Here is a 25000-nt window from a genome sequence, read left to right as displayed (position 1 = left end):
TAGAACCACTAGAACCACCTTAATGAACTGTAGATCCTCCTACTGGTCACCAGTAGAACCTCCTAAAGGAACGTTAAAACCACCTAAATGAACAATGTAAGGACCTGGAGAACCTCCTCTAGAGCTGCATGTTGCTTCACAGGTATTTGTAAAGAGTACCAGTGAGTGTGAAGATGTTTGAGCAGAGGGCAGACTCTCAGTCAGACAGTTGTGCTGTTGTTGTTGTTGTGGTGGTGTGAGTGTTGTTGACAGCAGCTTCACTGTCTTTAATTCTCTTCAAGTGATCAGAAAGCAGCGCTCGGCGTGCTGATCGACGCTGACAGGAAACAGGACGTGATGCTAATGAGGAGCAGCAGAGAGGACGAGCTGATGTGACAGCAGCTCTCCGTTTGATCAGCTGATCTCTGGGGAGTCAGGCCCACACGCTGCTCGGCCTGCTGGGAATCGTAGTACGACACGGCAGCGACCAGAGCATTAATTATTATCATCACAGCAGCAGATCAGAGGGGGAGACAGACAGAGAGAGACAGACAGAGAGACAGACAGAGACAGAGAGAGAGAGAGAGAGAGAGAGAGAGAGAAAGAGAGAGAGAGAGAAAGAAAGAGAGAGAGAGAGAGAGAGAGAGAGAGAGAGAGAGAGAGGTTTAAAGTATCTTAATTTCTACTTCAATTTCGTTTGCAGTTTAAAATTTCAACAAACCTAATTCATGCAAAAAAAACAAACCAAAAAAAACAAAACTAAAAGAAAAAAAACAAATCATAAGTTCAGAACCAGAGCATTGTCTATGACTGAACACAAAATGTCTTTCAGACCCCAAATGCTCACAAAGAGTTCCGTATTCTTTGTCAGTCTGTAAAAACCAAACTCCACCCTGAGCCGAGCAGTCAGCAGCCCAGTCAACATCATACTCACGTCTTCTGACCCTTCACCCCTTACACGGTTTTTCCTTGTTTTCCAAATTGCTAGTTTAGCCAGTCCTGAAAGGAAATTAATTAGTGTGTGGACAGATTTTCTTTTTGCAGAGTATTTTGGACCATAGATAAAAAGACATAAAGAAAAGTGTTCTCCTAAGCCCTGGAACCACGCCTGCAGGCGATTGAAAAGTCTCACCAGTCTGGAGCACTCAACAAAAAGATGGAAAATGGTTTCTGTCTGCAAGCAAAAAGGACAGCTGTCTCCTGAGCCAGGATTGAGGTGCACCAGATATCTGTTTGTAGCTATGGCCCCATGCACAATCCTCCACTGGAGGTCTCCTGTCCGTTTGTCTACAGGGGGTTTGTACAGGGACCGCCAACAGCCTCTAGGGGAGGATCCCCTGCCAAAAAAACCGGTCCACCTCGATACCCTAACTCCTGCCAGAGAGCGCAAGTTAGAGACCTTCACACTAACCTGATACGCTGCTTTCCTCCCCAGAGTCTCAAAGTCCCCCAACTGTGGTGTCTTTAGGGACAGCAAGGTGTCCTCCTCATCCTTCCACAGTCCCAAAGTAGGATAGACAGTTAGGGGTGGGAAGACATACTCACATTCATCGTCCCATTGGTCAGATATTGTGCGGTCTCTAACAAACACTCTGAGGACTTCTGGCAGAGAAGCACAGACCTCCTCCACCAGCCTGAGCAGCAGCCTGCTGGACCGGATGTTGATCAGCTCTGCTAGATGAGAGATGGAGGTCTTCATCAGGTGACCCAGCTTCACACAGCCGGCCTCTCTCAGTCTGGATCTCAGGCTGACGGACGTCAGGACCTGGGACGTGATATAGCTGTTTCCAAACAGCGGCTCCTCAAAGAGCCACATCCCTGGTGTCGGCGCAGCTCTCCGCTGGACTGTAAAAACCTGCCACGCTTGTAAGACGGACTGGTAGAATGGTGTCAGACCAGTTAAATCCACTGACTGGGGCTGAAGCAGGAACAGGTGTTTGTCATAACCTAAGCGTCCAGCCCTCCTCAGCAGCACACAGGCAGTATCAGTCCATGGCAGACCAAAGCTGTACAGCAGTCTCTGAGCTGTCTGCAGTCTGAAGGTTGTGATGCGTGATGCGATGTCCACCAGGCCCTGTCCTCCCTCTTGGACCGGCAGGTACAGCACCGCAGCTCTCAGCCAGTGAAGCCCCGACCAGAAGAAGTCCACAACTGCCCTCTGGATCTCTTCAATCAGGCCCTGTGGTGGAGGAAGGACTACCAGTCTGTGCCAAAGGGTTGAGGCAACCAAGTTATTGACAATTAGGACCCTCCCCCTGTAAGAGAGCTGAGGTAGCAGCCATTTCCATTTAGACAATCTGGTACATACTCTCTCCATAGCACCCTCCCAGTTCTGTCTTTGAAACTCCTCTGTTCCCAAAAAAACACCCAAAACCTTCAAGCCATGCCTTCCCCATCTGATGTTTCCTGGTAGCTTTGGTGTTTCTTGGTCTAACCACTGCCCAACCTGCAAAGCTTCACTTTTTTCCCAGTTTACCTTTGCTGAAGATGCCCTCTCAAACAAAACCAAACTGCTACCTAGGAACTGGATATCCCTCTGGTCTTTGACGAACACATAAATATCATCAGCATATGCTGACACCACCAACGAGGGCCGCTGAGGCAGCCCAGGTAACATGAGTCCTGATAGACGGGATCTTAACCTGTTCAGAAGAGGCTCAATGGCAATGGAATATAGCTGTCCAGAGATAGGACATCCCTGTCTGATGCCTCTCTGGACTTGAACTGGACAGCTCAGCGCGCCCCCCACCTTCACCAGACAAGTAGCTTCCTTGTACATCAAACCTAACAGTGACACAAACCCTTCACCAAAACCAAATGCTCTTAAAGTGGAAACAAGAAAACCATAATCAACCCTATCAAAAGCCTTCTCCTGATCTAATGATATAACATCAACATCAATATTGTACAGTTTACAAAGATCCAACAAGTCTCTCATGAGAAAAATGTTATCCATAATGGATCTGTCCGGTACACAGTAAGACTGGTCTCTGTGGATTATAGTCTCTAGAAAGTTCTTAAGCCGGTTGGCGAGCACCTTGGAAAGAAGTTTATAGTCTGTGCATAACAACGCCACCGGTCTCCAGTTCTTCAGTAAGGACAAATCTCCTTTTTTGGGTAACAGTGACAGTACTGCATGCCGACATGATGTCGGTAACAGGCCTGTCTGCGAACACTCCTGTAGCACCTCCCACAGGTCGGCCCCCAAACACTTCCAGAAGTGTTTATAGAAATCCGCAGGCAGTCCGTCCAGTCCAGGAGCTTTACCAGCAGCCATCTGACCCACAGCAGCAGTCAGCTCCTCCAGGGAGATGCTGGCGTCCAGAACAGCTCTGTCCTCGGGGCCCAGCTGAGGAAGGTCCTGAAGCAGCTCGTCAACACTCTCTCTGTAGTTGTCCTCCTTCCTGAACAGAGCACTGTAGAAACTTACGGCATGTTGTCTCATTTCAATCGGGTCAGTCGTCATCTTACCGTCTGGGAGGCGAAGACACACCATTTGTTTGGTCCGAGAGACAGACCTCTCCAGATTGAAGAAGTAGGAGGTCGGAGCATCCATGTCCCTAATACCGGTGAACCTCGACCTGACCAAAGCTCCTTTAGCTTGTTCTCGTAGAAAAGAACCGAGTTGTTGTTTCTTCTGTTGAAGCCTGTGAGTGTCTGTGCTGTTGTGAGTGAGCAGACTGTGCTCCAAGTCCCTGATTTCATTTTCTAGATCTTCAATGACCCTTTTTATTTTTACTGTGGAGTGACTTGTGTATTGCTGAACAAAGACTCGTATATGTGCCTTTCCAACGTCCCACCACTGACTCAGGGACTCAAAGTCGCTTTTCTTTTGTCTCCAAATCCCCCAGAAAACCTCAAACATTTCACAGAAATCACTGTCCTGAAGCAGCTTGCTGTTAAAGTGCCAGTAAGAGCTGCATTTGGTGGTTGGTGAGGTGTGCACATCTAAGGTGACTAGGTGATGGTCAGTGAATCCTACTGGGTAAATGTGACTGTTCAATAACCGGTTGCTGAAACTATGAGATATGTAGACCCTGTCTAGCCTGGCTGCCCTGATGCTCCCATCCAACACCTTCACCCATGTGTACTGTCTAACCTGGGGATGTTTGACCCTCCATACATCCACCACACCTGACTCTGCAATGACCTGTGATAAGGTGGCAGATGACTGTAGGTGAGGTTCCTCTCCTGTTCTATCCAATAAGGAATTTATGGTGCAATTCCAGTCCCCTCCCATCACTACACACTCGTTCTGGTCACACTGCTGCAGGACATCTTTAAGTGTTTTGAAGATGTCCGTTCTGTGTGAGCCCTGGTTTGGAGCATAGATGTTAATAAAAACAAATGTAATGTTTTGTATTGATGCTCTGACCACTAGAGCCCTGCCTGTCACTATCTCTGTGGAGGAGATGATGTCAACATTCAGCCCAGGTGCGAACAGAACAGCTACACCTGCAGACAGGTTGGTCCCATGAGACAGGACATACTGGCCCTTCCACCACAAACCCCAGTCTATCTCATTGTGTTGGTCACTGTGTGTTTCCTGCAGGAAAACGATGTCTAGTCGTTTCTGTGTGATCATGTCTGTAATGGCCGCTCTCTTCTGTCGGTCCCTCCCACCGTTAATATTCAAAGAGCCAACCCTCACCATTGGATAATGCAAAAGAGCGGTGATGTAGACAACTAGAATAAACAGTAACATAAAGATTAAGTGCAGCACATCCATGACAGACTCACTTAGAGGTTCTTAACCTTTTGGAACCTTTATTCTTCTTCATTAGCTTTCTGAGACTCGTCATGTGTTTCTTAAGACGGAAACGTTTCTTTTCATCTAACGCCTCCAAACCAACCACTCTCTGTAATGTCAAAACACTTTTTATAAACTTGTCTGCGTCTGGAAAATACTCTAAAATGTTTACAGATTTCCCAAACGTTTCATCTAGGAATGCATTGATTTCGTTCAGCCTGTACATATCTTCGATTATAAACTGTGAGTCTGTGACAGAGAGACCATCAGAGTCAGAGTCGTACTCCATCTCCTCCTCCACAACACGAGCCTTCCCACTCTCCTCTGGACCAGCAGCCTGACTTTGGTCAGCTTCAGCTGTCGGCTCTTTACTGCTGCCTGCTCCACTTTCCCTGATTCCTTCGTCTGCTCCTGCTGTCAGTGCTTCCTCTGCTACTTTCCTTCCCTCTGTTGTGAGACTCAGAACTGCTGAGTTCTCATCAATAATTGTTTCTCCGCATGAATCAGCTCTCTGTTCCCCGACCTGATTGTTTGTCTGCCCGCTGTGTTCCTCCTCGGTCGGCGGATCATCGCCCCCCCCCAGGAGCAGCGATCTCCGCCGGCTCGTCATTCAGCGGAGCCCGGGTGTGATCGAGCTCCTCCGCCGGTACGGCCCCCGGCTCGGGGCGCCCTTCGGCCGGCCTGTGAGGACAAGCGGTCCGCTTGTGCCCCACATCCCCACACTCAAAGCACCTGATGCTACCTGTGCTAGCGTACAGCATGTAGTGTCCCTCCCCGTGTTTCACCCTAAAGGAGACCTCCAGCGTCTGAGAAGGACCGGTAAGGAACATGAACACCTGTCTCCTGAAGGACTGGACATGTTTCAGTTTATCGTTTTTACAGCCCAGACCCACAGTTCTGAAGCTGCTCGCCAGCTTCCCGAAGCGCTGCAGCTCCCGCTCCAACACCTGGTTGGAGATGAACGGGGGAACACCGGAGACGGTGACCCGGGTGGAGGGCACTGCGAGCGGGGAAACCTGCAGATACGCGCCGTTCAGCGTGACGCCGCTCGATATTAATTCCGCCACTAAACGCTCCTCTTTTAGAAACACCACCACACCTCTGTTCATCCTGGAGGCATAGCTCAGGTTAACGTGTCCCACACGGTCCCCCACAGCCAGGAGAACCGCCTCTACTGGGACACACGGGTCGGGCTGAACCCGAACTCCATGTCTCAAAGACAGGGACGGCGTCTCAGAGGACGCCATCCCCGACAAGAAGCACGGATCTCTGTCCGCCAAAATACCACTGATCACACAAAATACCCCGACAAACAACTATAAACCACCACAAGTCAATCACACAGTGAACTATGGATGAGAAAAAAAATGAAATGTTTGAGAAAAATCACCAAACATTTAGCAACGCTCACCACGCTCCCTAACACCACGCTCTCCACCAGAGAGAGAGAGAGAGAGAGAGAGAGAGAGAGAGAGAGAGAGAGAGAGAGAGAGACAGAGAGGCAGACAGACAGACAGAGAGAGAGAGAGAGAGAGAGAGAGAGAGAGAGAGCGAGAGAGAGAAAGAGAGAGAGAGAGAGAGAGACAGACAGACAGACAGACAGAGACAGAGACAGAGAGAGAGAGAGACAGACAGACAGACAGACAGAGAGAGAGAGAGAGAGAGAGAGAGACAAACAGAGAGAGACAGACAGACAGAGAGAGAAAGAGAGAGAGAGAGAAAGAGAGAGAGACAGACAGAGAGAGAGAGACAGACAGAGAGAGACAGACAGACAGAGAGAGAGACAGTAACAGTACTTTGTTAGAAAGTAACAGTACTTTGATAGACAGTAACAGTACTTTGTTAGACAGTAACAGTACTTTGTACATAGAGTATCTTACTCTGTTGAAGCAGTCGATCTCATTCAGTCTCTGTTGAATCCGTCTGAAAAGCTGATCAGCAGGAAGCTCCTGAACACACAAACACACAAACACACAGTCTCAGTCTCTGTGAGTGTGTGTGTGTGTGTGTGTGTGTGTGTGTGTGTACCTGCTCTGTGAATGTGTGTACCTGCTCTGTGAGTGTGTGTACCTGCTCTGTCAGTGTGTGAGTGTGTGTGTACCTGCTCTGTGAGTAAGTGAGTGTGTGAGTGTGTGTACCTACTCTGTGAGTGAGTGAGTGTGTGTGTACCTGCTCTGCGAGTGTGTGTGTGTGTACCTGCTCTGTGAGTGTGTGTGTGTATATACCTGCTCTGTGAGTGTGTGTGAGTGTGTGTGTGTACCTGCTCTGTGAGTGTGTGTGAGTGTGTGTGTGTACCTGCTCTGTGAGTGTGTGTGAGTGTGTGTGTGTACCTGCTCTGTGAGTGTGTGTGAGTGTGTGTGTGTACCTGCTCTGTGAGTGTGTGTGTGTGTACCTGTTCTGTGAGTGTGTGTGTGTGTATATACCTGCTCTGTGAGTGTGTGTGTGTGAGTGTGTGTGTGTGTGTACCTGCTCTGTGAGTGTGTGTGAGTGTGTGTGTAGCTGCTCTGTGAGTGTGTGTGTGTGTGTGTATACCTGCTCTGTGAGTGTGTGTGAGTGTGTATACCTGCTCTGTGAGTGTGTGTGTGTGTGTGTATACCTGCTCTGTGAGTGTGTGTGAGTGTGTGTACCTGCTCTGTGAGTGTGTGTGTGTGTGTGTGTGTATATACCTGTGTGCTCCGCTCTGATTGGTCCCCCAGTAGACTGTCTGTGGTTACGTGGACAGCTCTCAGCTCAGCACTCAGCTTTTTGGCCTGAAGGACGACCACAGAAGAAGTGATGACAGGAAGTCTGGAGACTCTGCTCTTCTTCATGCATCAGCTGTATTATTATTCTTATTATTCTTATATTCTTATTATTCTTATTATATTGTTATTATATTATATTATAATTATTATATTATTATTATATTATATTATATTATATTATTATTATATTATATTATATTATAATATATTATTATTATATTATATTATTATATTATTATTATTATATTATTATTATATTATAATTATTATATTATATTATATTATAATTATTATAATTATTATATTATATTATAATTATATTATTATTATTATTATTGTAGTTGTTCAACACTGTGGACCAGTGTTAGTCAACAACAACAACAACAACAACAACAGAGAGCAGCTGATGTGACTGAAGAAGAAACTGAAGGAACTCTTCTTCTTCGTTGGTGTCGCTCACACTGACAGAATCAATGAAGCTTCCTGTAACACTCACCACTGAGAGTTTACCAACAGCTGGAGGACCCAGGACCAGGACCCTGGGGACTACCACAGACAGGGAGACAGACAGAGAGACAGAGAGACAGTGAAGTTGATTGTCTACAAACTTTAACAATAACTAATATTCATGTTTAAGTGTTGAGTGTTTAATAAAGTGAGGACAGACAGGAAGTAGAGTCACAGCTCCCTCTAGTGGATCAACTCATGTCTCACTCAGAGACCAAACACCTCCAGAGTACTAAATATCATCTAGTAACAATAACTGTCCCAGGACCCCTGTGACTCAGCTCATGGCTCCTCCTGGGGGTCTCGGTCCCGCTGTCCCCCTCCAGCTGGAAGACTTACTGTCCATGCTGGTCCTCTGCAGCAGACGGATCAGGTAAGTGATCGGATCCTGAGGCTGATCAACCACCAGGCTGGACAACATGGTCTGAGACACACACACACACACACACACACACACACACACACACACACACACACACACAGACTCAGTGAGGTGGTCTTGCTGGTCTCAGACCTGCAGCAGGTTCTTTCTTACCTGCACCAGGTGTGAGATGTTGTGTTGGTCAGCGTAGACGGAGGTGTGAGGAGGAGCCCTCAGAGGTTTCACCGTCTCATCCATCAGGTGCTGCTTTCTCCTGAGGACCATGAACACATCACATTAAGAACCAATCAATGATCCCGAAACTGACACTTTCAGGTACTTGTACTTTACACTACTATTACTTTATACTTCTACTCCACTACGTCAGACGTTTCTCATGTAATCACGTGAAAACGGACCTGTAAGATAACGTTAGCATTGACGTTAGCATTGACGTAAACCGGACGTTAGCTTCTGACTCTGAAGGTGCTAAACGTTGTTTCTGTTAACAGGTGAAACAGGTGATAAACCCTCCTGAAGGTATGAACTGAAGAAACCTTCTCACCTGTTCAACGAGCCGGTCGCTAAGGAAGCGTTTGCTTGTTGTTAGGGAATGACGTCATCAGCGCGCGCGGGCAACGTAGTCCGTAACCGTACGTTTACTGTTTTATTAAGCAACAACCGGAAGTAGAAACCTCTGCTGTCATCATTTATCAAAATATGACAAAGTTTAGTTTTAGAATAAAATGTTATGAAAATAAGACTTACGGTCTTCATAACCTTCATAATAAGAGCCGTCTGGACGGAACGTAGTTCTTCAGCTGCAATATTCTGATGACGTCATAGAAGAAGAGCGGGTTCTGGGTTCATTTCAATAATTGTAACTATATGATAATCAGTTCCATACTTATATCACACTATTCATTTATTTAGTCATGTTTCATATATTTTTAATAATATATTTTAAATATCAAATATTTAGATATTTATCCTCTTACACATAATCATAAACACGTGTGTCATGTTTAACAGACTTCACAGTAAACACTGCCTTGTTACAATACTAATTGTTATTTAATCTTTTTTGGTTTGTTATTGGCAATGGAAGGTATTTATATATATATATATACACATATATATAAATAAGTATTTTTCCTGTTCCTATCATTGTTCTACCTGCATGTTCTTCATCTACAGACACATTGAGGTTAAAACCACAGAAACACTGGGGATCAATATGTAAATCAATAACCACTCAGAGGTTTTACTCGTCTTTATTTCTTAAGAGTTCACAGTTTAACATTCGTCAGATCTCTGAAGAAACAACAGCAACGTTACTGAGGAAGAGTTGCCGTGTTGAGTTGCTGAGAAAGAAACGTTTCATTGAGGTTTAATCATCAGAGGAAGTCTTTGGTTTAAAGGTGCAGTGACATCATGTCTGCACAGAGCTAGCCTAGCTTAGCATAACAATAGCATAGCATAACAACAGGAAGCAGCAGTTTGAACTACTGTACTGAGCCCGTCCTGGACCGGTCTCTGTAGTGGACAGACAGACCCCGTCCTGGACCGGTCTGTAGTAGACACACAGACCTTGTCCTGGACCGGTCTCTGTAGTGGACACACAGACCTCGTCCTGGACCGGTCTCTGTAGTGGGATGTGATGGGGTTTAAGGTTGAGTCCTGCTGGTTGATGGACTAATAAATTAGCATGTTAGCATGTACATGTAAAATATAAAGGACCAAGAACTGAACCCTGAGGAACCCCACAACCAATCATCACCACTGCCATCATGTCATGTTACTCAAGCCGCCGCGATTACTTCAGGAGATGCTAACACATCAGGTACTGGTTCTGCTGCCCCTAGTTAAATAAGGTACTGGGAAGAACCACAAACAGTCTAACTCGTCAACGGATTCCTGAGAAAGTCAGATTTAGTGTTTGGAGGACAGAACGGCAGTTTCACGTTACAGCTAACGTTGCACGATTAGCATAGCTGCTGTTAGCTTCTTTGAAAATTCGTCAACACTAAAGAAACTGTTTTGGCTTTAATAAGATGTTTCCTGACTACAAATCCCTTCAGACACGAGAACTACATTAAAACTCATTGAGTAAACTCAGGACCTTCAGTCGCAGAAGACACCAGCGCTAACATCAATTTGTTCTGTTGTACTGTTTGGTTAAGTGTCTGGTATTCTGTAGTTTTTGAGTTTTCACCTTCATGTTATCTGTGAATGTTGTTATAAATTTAATAATTAAGAAGAAAAAATCAAACGTTAGCTAAAATCAAGCAGTACATTTCATTAGTTTTGACAAAGAGTCTTTTTCTGGCGCTAATATCAACCTGCTAGTTTATAACTAGCTAACCAACATTAGCAACAACGTTCTGAATGCTAGTTAGCGTAAAGGCTAAACTTAAAGGCTAATCTTAGCAACAAGGTTCTGAATGTTATCTTAAAGGCTAATCCTAGCAACAACGTTCTGAATGTTCGTTAGCTTAAAGGCTAATCTTAGCAACACGTGCCACAGCTGTAGGTTCTTCAAAGCATGTAGCATAGCATGTTAGCAGCTAGCCCAAGTTTATGGAACAGTTCAAATTAAAAGAACCTCAGATTACGTTCACTGTGTTTAAGAAAGCTGTGTTTTCATATTTACTTTATTATTTTATTATCGAGGGCGACTGAAGGTCCTGACCTGTTAGCGTGGCTAGCTACTTAGCGGTAGCCTGCTAACACCTGCAGCAGGTGCTTTTATCTCCACCTTCATCTGACTCAACATCCCTCTTCATCCCTCCATCCTCCCACCTTCCTCCCTCCATCCTCCCTCCGTCCGTCCCTCCTTCGTCCCTCCTCAGTACTCGGGCAGCGCCTCGTCGTAGTCCATGATGCTGAGTTCGTGCCTCCTCTGGCGGACAGCGAGCGTCAGGTCACCAGGAGGTGCAGGAGGTCCAGAGGAAGTCCGGCTGTGAGCTGAAGCCCAGCTCGGGGACTCCGTCTGAGGACTCCCTGCAAGGAGGATCTCTGCCTCCTGACCCAGAGGAGGGCTATCTGGCTGGTCCTCGTGCTCCTCTTCCTGGTTCTCCTCTTCCTCCTCCTCTTCCTTCCCCTCCTGCTCCTCCTGCTCCTCCTGGCTGTGATTGGTCGGTCTGAACAGCTGCCGTGCACGCTGCTCCAGGAAGGAGCCGACGGCCAGGGGGGAGTCGATGGGGGAGAGGGAGAGGGGGGAGGATGAGCAGGAGGGGAGGTGCAGGGGGGAGGTGGAGAAGGTCTCCGCAGCTCCGTTTATTATACCAACAGAAGAAGAAGAGAAGGGGCGGGGCTTGTGGCCGGCCTGAGGAGCCGGTAAGGCGACGCTGCCGCCTTTTGGCCTGAGGGATGACATTACATGACCTCATCAATGACCTCATCAACTGTATCTGACGAGCTGCGACATCACTCAGAGTTACCTGCTGTGTGCGTCCAGGTGAATCTGGCTGTACAGGTGAAGCGTCTCCGTCTGAAGCGTCTGGGTGACTCTCCTCAAAGCCTCACAGCGACTCTCACACGCCAACAGCTCACCTCTGACAACAAACAACAAGCTGCTCATTCAGGTGTCTGCTCACCTGAGGACAGGTGTCTGCTCACCTGAGGACAGGTGTCTGCTCACCTGTCTGCTCAACCGAGGACAGGTGTCTGCTCACCTGAGGACAGGTGTCTTCTATATGAACAGAGAATGTTTGTGTGTGTATGTTGCGTTAAATAACGCTACTTTGAGTTAAATTACGTTAAGTTAAACGTCCGTCTCTCTGAGTCTGGAAACATCATTGTGATATTATTAAACTTTATCTTTATGTACTTTTACTCACAGTGATACTTCCTGTTTACATCTTGGTAAACAATTGTTACTTGTCATTAGTTTTAAATTCACTACATTCATATTTATTAGTGCTGGGCAAGTTGATGTAGTTGATGCAGCGTGTGGAGAAGTAGAGATAAACTAAAGACGAGCTAACAGGACATCTCCGGGTAACCGTCGTCACCTCTGAGTTACGGTGCATTATGTTGATGAACAGTGGGAGCTGCGTTCACATGCTCTGACTGTATGAAGACAGAAGACACACATGTTGATGAAACATGTGGAACATTGTATTCATGTTGCACAGCAGTGGAACGTTTAAATAAAGTCACACACTGAGCACAGATAGTAGAAATATAACTGATACTGTGTGAAGAATACTGCTGTTAACAAGAACCTGATCTGTTTAAAGTGATTCAAACCAAATGTTATTGTACTTCTGTTCATATAGCAGTACTTTAAAATACAAGTGAGTAATACACTACTTTTAATTAATTATTGAACTTTGTGCATAACACTGAGATTAATCAAAATTAAACATTTTAATCATTGCCCAGCACTAATGTTTGTATTAAACTTGTATTATTTTATGTTTGTTCTATATGATGTTTTTATTTTTGACATATTTAATGAGATAAATGACTTCTCACTGTGAATAAATAACTAACCCTTCAGGAGCTTCCTGTTTCCCACTGTTCTGACATCACATGAACACATCAGTAACAGATCTGACTCCAGGACCCTGACCTGCTCTGGGCCTTGGTGTCCTCCAGGAGTTTCTTCTGATCCAGGATCAGCTGGTCTTTCTTGGCCAGCTGGTTCTCCAGCTCTGCTGTCCTGTGATTGGCTGCTTCCAGCTTCTGTCTCTGCTGGACGTCGCTGTCCTTCAGCCGCTGGTACTCCTTACCCACACTGCACTGCAGCATGGACGCCTCCTGACCAACACATGCACATGGAGACAATACTGAACACTGAGAAGAACACGGTGGTCCCTGAACGCCACACCAATCACCGGTCTCTGAACACCCTGTTCTCACTTTAGTCCCTGAACACCCCACACTTACTTTAGTCCCTGAACGCCCCACACTTACTTTAGTCCCTAAACACCCCACACATTACATTACATTACAGTCATTACATTACAGTCCAAAGCGACTTACAGTTCAGTATCTATCTACACAGCGTAGGCACAGATAGGGGAGCAATTTTGGGGTTAAGTGTCTTGCTCAAGGACACATTGACACATTGACAGCAGAGTGTAATCTTATACTAAACTCTGGTTCAGTTGCAGAACGTTTATTAATGTTCACTGTCTCTGATAATTAATACGGTTTAATTTGCCGTCTGTAAATTTGACAACTTGGGTCAAAAAGCTTAAAAAGCAGATGGACGATTTAATTAGTCTCTACTTTGATTAAGAGCTTTGTGGAGCACGTGTGTGTGTGTGTGTGTGTGTGTGTGTGTGTGTGTGTGTCCTCACAGTGTGCTGGTGTGTCTCTCCTCCATCCAGCTGTTCACTCATAGCTCTGTTAGTTTCTCTCAGCAGGACGAGCTGCTGGTTCAACAGGAAGATCTGCTGCTGCAGCTGCTCACTGCTGCACAACTGTACACAGTAACACACAGGAACACAGAGTAACACACTGTAACACACTAACACGCTGTAACACACTAACACGCTGTAACACGCTGTAACACACACTAACATGCTGTAACATGCTGTAACACGCTGTAACACACACTAACACGCTGTAACACGCTGTAACACACAGTAACACACACTAACACGCTGTAACACACACTAACACGCTGTAACACGCTGTAACACGCTGTAACACACAGTAACACACACTAACACGCTGTAACATGCTGTAACATGCTGTAACACGCGGTAACACACAGTAACACACTAACACGCTGTAACACACACTAACACGCTGTAACACACACTAACACGCTGTAACATGCTGTAACATGCTGTAACATGCTGTAACACGCGGTAACACACAGTAACACACTAACACGCTGTAACACACACTAACACGCTGTAACACACTAATACGCTGTAACACACTAACACGCTGTAACACTCTGTAACACATACTAACACGCTATAACATGCTGTAACACGCTGTAACACACACTAACACGCTGTAACACGCTGTAACACACAGTAACACACACTAACACGCTGTAACACACACTAACACGCTGTAACACGCTGTAACACGCTGTAACACACAGTAACACACAGTAACACACACTAACACGCTGTAACACACAGTAACACGCTGTAACATGCTGTAACACGCGGTAACACACAGTAACACACTAACACGCTGTAACACACACTAACACGCTGTAACACACTAACACGCTGTAACACGCAGTTACACGCTGTAACACACTGTAACACTCTTACACACACTCTCCTCACCTTGAGTGACAGCTGGGTCAGCTGGTGTTCTGCATTGTAAGCCTTGTTACTGGCTTTCTGAAGCTCCGCCTCCAGGTCCCTCAACATGCTCTGACACTCCTGGAGCTCGCTCTGCAACAGCCAATCACAGCACAGGATCATCACAACCCTTCATCCCGATGATGTGTGTACCAGTACAGTGTGTATTAGTACTACTTAGTAGTAGTACCTTGAGTCTCTGCTTGTCTCTCTGCTCGTCCTGTTGTTGCAGCAGCAGCTGTTGGTTGTGTGTGTGCAGCTGCATGGTGTGTGTGTGTGTGTCGTGCTGTAGTTGTGTGTATCGTCTCTGTTCTTCCTGCAGACTGGACTTCAGAGAGCGAATCTCTTCATCCTGAACGCTCAGCTGACCCTTCTGTAAGATGTCCACACGTAGATATCACGACTCTGTGTTTCATGCTGACGTGCTAACATGAGACTGCTGTGTGTTTGCGATCAATGTGTTACCATGGCAACGACGTGCTCCTCCAGCGCGGTGGCGTTGATGACTCTACGCAGCAGACGGCGGTTTCTGACGGCGTGTTGCTGACGTTTGAAACGTTCGTACTGCAGCTGACTGTGGACCAACAACAGCTGACTCCTCAGAGACTGAAGCTCCTCCCCCTGGGCGGGGCCTAACAGACACACACGCACACGCACAAACACACACACTGTGTTACACCTGTTGGGATCAATTATCTGCATTTATGCTTGCCTCAAACCTGAAGGTGATGCGTTTAAAGACTTCAAGATGTCTTCACCATGTTAATGAAGTGAATCACGTTAATGAAGTGAATCACGTTAATGAGGTGAATCAAGTTAATGAAGTGAATCACGTTAATGAAGTGAATCACGTTAATGAAGTGAATCACATTAATGAAGTGAATCACGTTAATGAGGTGAATCACGTTAATGAAGTGAATCACGTTAATGAAGTGAATCACGTTAATGAAGTGAATCACATTAATGAAGTGAATCACGTTAATGAGGTGAATCACGTTAATGAAGTGAATCACGTTAATGAAGTGAATCACGTTAATGAAGTGAATCACTTTAATGAAGTGAATCACGTTAATGAGGTGAATCACGTTAATGAAGTGAATCACGTTAATGAAGTGAATCACGTTAATGAAGTGAATCATGTTAATGAGGTGAATCAAGTTAATGAAGTGAATCACGTTAAAGAAGTGAATCACGTTAATGAAGTGAATCACGTTAATGAAGTGAATCACTTTAATGAAGTGAATCACGTTAATGAGGTGAATCACGTTAATGAGGTGAATCAAGTTAATGAAGTGAATCACGTTAATGAGGTGAATCAAGTTAATGAAGTGAATCACGTTAATGAAGTGAATCAAGTTAATGAAGTGAATCACGTTAATGAGGTGAATCACTTTAATGAAGTGAATCACGTTAATGAAGTGAATCACGTTAATGAAGTGAATTACTTTAATGAAGTGAATCACGTTAATGAGGTGAATCACGTTAATGAAGTGAATCATTTTATTGAAGTGAATCACGTTAATGAGGTGAATCACGTTAATGAAGTGAATCACTTTAATGAAGTGAATCACGTTAATGAGGTGAATCACGTTAATGAAGTGAATCACTTTAATGAAGTGAATCACGTTAATGAAGTGAATCAAGTTAATGAAGTGAATTACGTTAATGAAGTGAATCAAGTTAATGAAGTGAATCACGTTAATGAGGTGAATCACGTTAATGAAGTGAATCAAGTTAATGAAGTGAATCATTTTAATGAAGTGAATCACGTTAATGAAGTGAATCACGTTAATGAAGTGAATCATTTTAATGAAGTGAATCATGTTAATGAGGTGAATCATGTTAATGAAGTGAATCACGTTAATGAAGTGAATCACGTTAATGAAGCGAATCGAATCACGTTAATGAAGTGAATATCGTTAATGAAGTGAATCACGTTAATGAAGTGAATCACATTAATGAGGTGAATCACGTTAATGAAGTGAATCACGTTAATGAAGTGAATCACGTTAATGAGGTGAATCATGTTAATGAAGTGAATCACATTAATGAGGTGAATCACATGAATGAGGTGAATCACGTTAATGAAGTGAATCACTTTAATGAAATGAATCACGTTAATGAAGTGAATCACGTTAATGAGGTGAATCACGTTAATGAAGTGAATCACGTTAATGAAGTGAATCACGTTAATGAGGCGAATCATGTTAATGAAGTGAATCACGTTAATGAAGCGAATCACGTTAATGAAGCAAATCGAATCACGTTAATGAAGCGAATCGAATCACGTTAATGAAGTGAATCACGTTAAAGAAGTGAATCACGTTAATGAAGTGAATCACTTTAATGAAGTGAATCGAATCACGTTAATGAAGTGAATCACTTTAATGAAGTGAATCGAATCACGTTAATGAAGTGAATCACGTTAATGAAGTGAATCACGTTAATGAAGTGAATCATGTTAATGAAGTGAATCACGTCAATGAAGTGAATCACGTTAATGAAGTGAATCACGTTAATGAAGTGAATCACTTTAATGAAGTGAATCACGTTAATGAAGTGAATCATGTTAATGAGGTGAATCACGTTAATGAAGTGAATCACGTTAATGAAGTGAATCACTTTAATTAAGTGAATCACGTTAATGAAGTGAATCACGTTAATGAGGTGAATCACGTTAATGAGGTGAATCACGTTAATGAAGTGAATCATGTTAATGAGGTGAATCACGTTAATGAAGTGAATCACGTTAATGAAGTGAATCACTTTAATTAAGTGAATCACGCTAATGAAGTGAATCACGTTAATGAGGTGAATCACGTTAATGAGGTGAATCACGTTAATGAAGTGAATCACGTTAATGAAGTGAATCACTTTAATGAAGTGAATCACGTTAATGAAGTGAATCATGTTAATGAGGTGAATCACGTTAATGAAGTGAATCACATTAATGAGGTGAATCACGTTAATGAGGTGAATCACGTTAATGAAGTGAATCACGTTAATGAGGTGAATCACGTTAATTAAGTGAATCACGTTAATTAAGTGAATCACGTTAATGAAGTGAATAATTTTAATGAAGTGAATCATGTTAATGAGGTGAATCATGTTAATGAGGTGAATCACGTTAATGAAGTGAATCATGTTAATGAAGTGAATCACGTTAATGAAGTGAATCACGTTAATGAGGTGAATCATGTTAATTAAGTGAATCACTTTAATGAAGTGAATCACATTAATGAAGTGAATGACGTTAATGAAGTGAATCACATTAATGAAGTGAATCATGTTAATGAAGTGAATCACGTTAATGAAGTGAATCACATTAATGAAGTGAATCACGTTAATGAAGTGAATCACATTAATGAAGTGAATCACGTTAATTAAGTGAATCATGTTAATGAGGTGAATCACGTTAATGAAGTGAATCACGTTAATGAAGTGAATCACTTTAATTAAGTGAATCACGTTAATGAAGTGAATCACATTAATGAGGTGAATCACGTTAATGAGGTGAATCACGTTAATGAAGTGAATCACGTTAATGAAGTGAATCACTTTAATTAAGTGAATCACGTTAATGAAGTGAATCACGTTAATGAGGTGAATCACGTTAATGAGGTGAATCACGTTAATGAAGTGAATCACTTTAATGAAGTGAATCGAATCACGTTAATGAAGTGAATCACGTTAATTAAGTGAATCACGTTAATGAAGTGAATCACGTTAATGAAGTGAATCATGTTAATGAGGTGAATCACGTTAATGAAGTGAATCACTTTAATTAAGTGAATCACGTTAATGAAGTGAATCACGTTAATGAGGTGAATCACGTTAATGAGGTGAATCACGTTAATGAGGTGAATCACGTTAATGATGTGAATCACGTTAATGAAGTGAATCACGTTAATGAAGTGAATCACGTTAATGAAGTGAATCATGTTAATGAGGTGAATCACGTTAATGAAGTGAATCACTTTAATTAAGTGAATCACGTTAATGAAGTGAATCACGTTAATGAGGTGAATCACGTTAATGAGGTGAATCACGTTAATGAAGTGAATCACGTTAATGAAGTGAATCACGTTAATGAGGTGAATCACGTCAATGAAGTGAATCACGTTAATGAGGTGAATCACGTCAATGAAGTGAATCACGTTAATGAAGTGAATCACGTTAATGAAGTGAATCACGTTAATGAAGTGAATCACGTTAATGAGGTGAATCACGTCAATGAAGTGAATCACGTTAATGAAGTGAATCATGTTAATGAAGTGAATCATGTTAATGAGGTGAATCACGTTAATGAAGTGAATCACGTTAATGAAGTGAATCACTTTAATTAAGTGAATCACGTTAATGAAGTGAATCACGTTAATGAGGTGAATCACGTTAATGAGGTGAATCACGTTAATGAAGTGAATCACGTTAATGATGTGAATCACGTTAATGAAGTGAATCACTTTAATGAAGTGAATCACGTTAATGAAGTGAATCATGTTAATGAGGTGAATCACGTTAATGAAGTGAATCACGTTAATGAGGTGAATCACGTTAATGAGGTGAATCACGTTAATGAAGTGAATCACGTTAATGAGGTGAATCACGTTAATTAAGTGAATCACGTTAATTAAGTGATTCACGTTAATGAAGTGAATAATTTTAATTAAGTGAATCATGTTAATGAGGTGAATCATGTTAATGAGGTGAATCACGTTAATGAAGTGAATCATGTTAATGAAGTGAATCACGTTAATGAAGTGAATCACGTTAATGAGGTGAATCATGTTAATTAAGTGAATCACATTAATGAAGTGAATCATGTTAATGAGGTGAATCACGTTAATGAAGTGAATCACGTTAATGAAGTGAATCACATTAATGAAGTGAATCACGTTAATGAAGTGAATCACATTAATGAAGTGAATCACTTTAATGAAGTGAATCACATTAATGAAGTGAATCACGTTAATGAAGTGAATCACATTAATGAAGTGAATCACGTTAATTAAGTGAATCATGTTAATGAGGTGAATCACTTTAATGAAGTGAATCACGTTAATGAAGTGAATCACGTTAATTAAGTGAATCACGTTAATGAGGTGAATCACGTTAATGAAGTGAATCACGTTAATGAAGTGAATCACTTTAATTAAGTGAATCACGTTAATGAAGTGAATCACGTTAATGAGGTGAATCACGTTAATGAGGTGAATCACGTTAATGAAGTGAATCACGTTAATGAGGTGAATCACGTTAATGAAGTGAATCACGTTAATGAAGTGAATCACTTTAATTAAGTGAATCACGTTAATGAAGTGAATCACTTTAATGAAGTGAATCGAATCACGTTAATGAAGTGAATCACGTTAATTAAGTGAATCACGTTAATGAAGTGAATCACGTTAATGAAGTGAATCACGTTAATGAAGTGAATCACGTTAATGAGGTGAATCACGTTAATGAAGTGAATGACGTTAATGATGTGAATCACGTTAATGAAGTGAATCACGTTAATGAAGTGAATCACTTTAATTAAGTGAATCACGTTAATGAAGTGAATCACGTTAATGAGGTGAATCACGTTAATGAGGTGAATCACGTTAATGAAGTGAATCACGTTAATGAAGTGAATCACTTTAATGAAGTGAATCGAATCACGTTAATGAAGTGAATCGAATCACGTTAATGAAGTGAATCACGTTAATGAAGTGAATCACGTTAATGAAGTGAATCATGTTAATGAGGTGAATCACTTTAATGAAGTGAATCACTTTAATTAAGTGAATCACGTTAATGAAGTGAATCACGTTAATGAGGTGAATCACGTTAATGAGGTGAATCACGTTAATGAAGTGAATCACGTTAATGAAGTGAATCACGTTAATGAAGTGAATCACATTAATGAGGTGAATCACGTTAATGAGGTGAATCACGTTAATGAGGTGAACCACGTTAATGAGGTGAATCACGTTAATGAAGTGAATCACGTTAATGAAGTGAATCACGTTAATGAGGTGAATGACGTTAATGAAGTGAATCACGTTAATGAAGTGAATCACTTTAATTAAGTGAATCACGTTAATGAAGTGAATCACGTTAATGAGGTGAATCACGTTAATGAGGTGAATCACGTTAATGAAGTGAATCACGTTCATGATGTGAATCACGTTAATGAAGTGAATCACGTTAATGAAGTGAATCACTTTAATGAAGTGAATCACGTTAATGAAGTGAATCACGTTAATGAAGTGAATCACGTTAATGAAGTGAATCACATTAATGAGGTGAATCACGTTAATGAGGTGAATCACGTTAATGAAGTGAATCACGTTAATGAGGTGAATCACGTTAATTAAGTGAATCACGTTAATTAAGTGAATCACGTTAATGAAGTGAATAATTTTAATGAAGTGAATCATGTTAATGAGGTGAATCATGTTAATGAGGTGAATCACGTTAATGAAGTGAATCATGTTAATGAAGTGAATCACGTTAATGAAGTGAATCACGTTAATGAGGTGAATCATGTTAATTAAGTGAATCACATTAATGAAGTGAATCACGTTAATGAGGTGAATCACGTTAATGAAGTGAATCACGTTAATTAAGTGAATCACGTTAATGAAGTGAATCACGTTAATGAAGTGAATCACTTTAATGAAGTGAATCACATTAATGAAGTGAATCACGTTAATGAAGTGAATCACGTTAATGAAGTGAATCATGTTAATGAAGTGAATCACGTTAATGAAGTGAATCACATTAATGAAGTGAATCACGTTAATGAAGTGAATCACTTTAATGAAGTGAATCGAATCACGTTAATGAAGTGAATCACGTTAATTAAGTGAATCACGTTAATGAAGTGAATCATGTTAATGAAGTGAATCATGTTAATGAGGTGAATCACGTTAATGAAGTGAATCACGTTAATGAAGTGAATCACTTTAATGAAGTGAATCACGTTAATGAAGTGAATCACGTTAATGAGGTGAATCACGTTAATGAGGTGAATCACGTTAATGAAGTGAATCACGTTAATGATGTGAATCACGTTAATGAAGTGAATCACGTTAATGAAGTGAATCACTTTAATTAAGTGAATCACGTTAATGAAGTGAATCACGTTAATGAGGTGAATCACGTTAATGAGGTGAATCACGTTAATGAAGTGAATCACGTTAATGAAGTGAATCACTTTAATGAAGTGAATCACGTTAATGAAGTGAATCATGTTAATGAGGTGAATCACGTTAATGAAGTGAATCACGTTAATGAAGTGAATCACGTTAATGAGGTGAATCACGTTAATGAGGTGAATCACGTTAATGAGGTGAATCACATTAATGAAGTGAATCACGTTAATGAAGTGAATCACGTTAATGAAGTGAATCACATTAATGAGGTGAATCACGTTAATGAGGTGAATCACGTTAATGAAGTGAATCATGTTAATGAAGTGAATCACGTTAATGAAGTGAATCACGTTAATGAGGTGAATCATGTTAATTAAGTGAATCACATTAATGAAGTGAATCACGTTAATGAGGTGAATCACGTTAATGAAGTGAATCACGTTAATGAAGTGAATCACATTAATGAAGTGAATCACGTTAATGAAGTGAATCACATTAATGAAGTGAATCACTTTAATGAAGTGAATCACATTAATGAAGTGAATCACGTTAATGAAGTGAATCACATTAATGAAGTGAATCATGTTAATGAAGTGAATCACGTTAATGAAGTGAATCACGTTAATGAAGTGAATCACGTTAATGAAGTGAATCACTTTAATTAAGTGAATCACGTTAATGAAGTGAATCACGTTGAGGTGAATCACGTTAATGAGGTGAATCACGTTAATGAAGTGAATCACGTTAATGAAGTGAATCACTTTAATGAAGTGAATCGAATCACGTTAATGAAGTGAATCACGTTAATGAAGTGAATCACGTTAATGAGGTGAATCACGTTAATGAAGTGAATCACGTTAATGAAGTGAATCACGTTAATGAGGTGAATCACGTTAATGAGGTGAATCACGTTAATGAGGTGAATCACGTTAATGAAGTGAATCACGTTAATGAGGTGAATCACGTTAATGAGGTGAATCACGTTAATTAAGTGAATCACGTTAATTAAGTGAATCACGTTAATGAAGTGAATAATTTTAATGAAGTGAATCATGTTAATGAGGTGAATCATGTTAATGAGGTGAATCACGTTAATGAAGTGAATCACGTTAATGAGGTGAATCACTTTAATTAAGTGAATCACGTTAATTAAGTGAATCACGTTAATGAAGTGAATCACGTTAATGAGGTGAATCACTTTAATTAAGTGAATCACGTTAATTAAGTGAATCACGTTAATGAAGTGAATCACGTTAATGAGGTGAATCACGTTAATGAAGTGAATCACGTTAATGAAGTGAATCACGTTAATGAGGTGAATCATGTTAATGAAGTGAATCACGTTAATGAGGTGAATCACGTTAATGAAGTGAATCACGTTAATGAAGTGAATCACGTTAATGAAGTGAATCACATTAATGAAGTGAATCACGTTAATGAAGTGAATCACATTAATGAAGTCAATCACGTTAATGAAGTGAATCACGTTAATGAAGTGAATCACGTTAATTAAGTGAATCATGTTAATTAAGTGAATCACATTAATGAAGTGAATCATGTTAATGAGGTGAATCACGTTAATGAAGTGAATCATGTTAATTAAGTGAATCACGTTAATGAAGTGAATCATGTTAATTAAGTGAATCACATTAATGAAGTGAATCATGTTAATGAGGTGAATCACGTTAATGAAGTGAATCATGTTAATGAAGTGAATCATGTTAATGAGGTGAATCACGTTAATGAAGTGAATCACGTTAATGAAGTGAATCATGTTAATGAAGTGAATCATGTTAATGAGGTGAATCACGTTAATGAAGTGAATCACGTTAATGAAGTGAATCATGTTAATGAAGTGAATCACGTTAATGAAGTGAATCATGTTAATGAAGTGAATCACGTTAATGAAGTGAATCATGTTAATGAGGTGAATGATGAGTTCATAACTGTTAGTTTCTGGTACCTTTGGTTTTCATGCTCTGCTGTTTACCTCCAAAATGACTCCGATCCACCGACTTATTCACTGCTGACAACCTGACACACACACACACACACACACACACACACACACACACACACACACACACACACACACACAAACACATTGATTAAAACATCAGATACAGACGTCAAACATGTTTTAAGTGTTATGTGAAAAGTTTAACTGGACATAGACTCAGCTGGACATAGACTCAGCTGGACTTGGACTCAGCTGGACTGGAGAACCACAGGGCTCCATTGTGGGTCCACTGCTGTTTTAAACTAATGATCTCTATGGTAACAGTCTCACCTTCTGCTGAGGTGCTCATGAGCGTCGTGTCCGTGGACAATCAGCTGATCCAAAACCTCCAGAGGAGAGATGGAGTTTTGCTCCTCCTCCCTGTCCTCCCCCTCTCCTCCCTTCTCCTGCTCCCTTGTTGCTCTCTCCAGCGCCTCCTACAGGACACAGCAGATTCATCAATAACATGAAATTATTGACCAACAGCAGCCTGAATACACTTCAATCTACTTTGTACTTTTACATAATCAGCTAAATATTCAGCCGTGACTTTGATCTTTTAGAAAACGATAAGATACACATTGCTCAATAAATTAATTAGCAAGATAAGAATATTTCAGCAAGAAGAGAAAACAAGATTTAATAACGTCACAGGTTTTATATGAACGTTTCCTGATGACGACGCCTCATCAATAATGATTTAATAATCATTCAGTCATCAATAACTACTAACTGTTCTAATTTAATTTGAAAAAAAAATTGGTAAAGAACGTGTGATTATTAGTTACATTATGATACATTTGATCTCCATTATCTCAGTTAGTTAAGTTCAGTGTGTGAATGTATAAAGTTATGATAGATATGTATTTATACCTGACTATCCACTAGTCTCACCTGGTGGTATTTGGTTTACCTGAGTCATCCTCCCGATGAAGAGCATGGCGGCTCGTGGCACAGCGAGCTCAAACAGGAGCTCGTACGGGGGGGCGGGGCTCTGACCGGACAGGGCGGAGCCTCCCTCCTCTGACCTCTGGGTGGTGGAGGAGGAGGAGGGGTGAGGGGGGGTGAAGCAGAGTGAGAGGGAGCAGAGAGGAGAGGGGAGGGCTAAACCATGACGGGGGGTGGAGGTGAGGAGGAGCGGCTGAGAGGAGGAGGAGGAGGAGGAAGGCTGCTGGGGTCGGACGTCTGCAGAGAAATGATGAACATAAAGATCAATAACTATTCTCCTATAAATAAA

The 25000-nt window shown here is 41.6% G+C and overlaps 2 protein-coding genes across 5 annotated transcripts in view; both read right to left on the bottom strand.

The window, feature by feature from the left end:
• ak8 (adenylate kinase 8) overlaps positions 1–8973 on the bottom strand; it is a 17806-nt gene extending 8833 nt beyond the window's left edge. The window contains exons 1-6 of one of the 2 annotated variants that reach the window (XM_068703032.1): positions 8907–8973; positions 8516–8615; positions 8320–8404; positions 7970–8019; positions 7396–7479; positions 6610–6678 (exon numbers count right to left, since the gene is read on the bottom strand). In XM_068703032.1, the coding sequence (XP_068559133.1) occupies positions 6610–6678; positions 7396–7479; positions 7970–8019; positions 8320–8404; positions 8516–8599 (372 nt within the window). In that variant the 5' untranslated portion in view covers positions 8600–8615; positions 8907–8973. Of the gene's footprint in view, positions 1–6609; positions 6679–7395; positions 7480–7969; positions 8020–8319; positions 8405–8515; positions 8616–8760; positions 8789–8906 lie in introns of those variants that run through there. The other variant, XM_068703031.1, reaches the window with a different exon arrangement.
• A 626-nt stretch (positions 8974–9599) lies between these two features.
• Positions 9600–25000, bottom strand: part of tsc1a (TSC complex subunit 1a) — a 35123-nt gene continuing 19722 nt past the window's right edge. For 2 of the 3 annotated variants that reach the window (XM_068703442.1, XM_068703443.1), the window contains 10 exons: positions 24677–24948; positions 24055–24200; positions 23728–23798; positions 15091–15257; positions 14816–14998; positions 14608–14718; positions 13654–13776; positions 12921–13108; positions 11785–11898; positions 9600–11706 (listed from right to left, as the gene is read on the bottom strand). In XM_068703442.1, coding sequence (XP_068559543.1) covers positions 11190–11706; positions 11785–11898; positions 12921–13108; positions 13654–13776; positions 14608–14718; positions 14816–14998; positions 15091–15257; positions 23728–23798; positions 24055–24200; positions 24677–24948 — 1892 coding nt within the window. In that variant the 3' untranslated portion in view covers positions 9600–11189. The remainder of the gene's footprint in view (positions 11707–11784; positions 11899–12920; positions 13109–13653; positions 13777–14607; positions 14719–14815; positions 14999–15090; positions 15258–23727; positions 23799–24054; positions 24201–24676; positions 24949–25000) is intronic. The other variant, XM_068703444.1, reaches the window with a different exon arrangement.

The sequence above is a fragment of the Cebidichthys violaceus genome, unplaced genomic scaffold (genome assembly GCF_023349555.1).
Source record: "Cebidichthys violaceus isolate CVI_PGR_0920_01 unplaced genomic scaffold, fCebVio1.0.p SCAF_9, whole genome shotgun sequence".
NCBI lineage: Eukaryota > Metazoa > Chordata > Actinopteri > Perciformes > Stichaeidae > Cebidichthys > Cebidichthys violaceus.
Note: the sequence above shows the minus strand (reverse complement) of the source record. Positions and strands in the feature narration are given on the sequence as shown.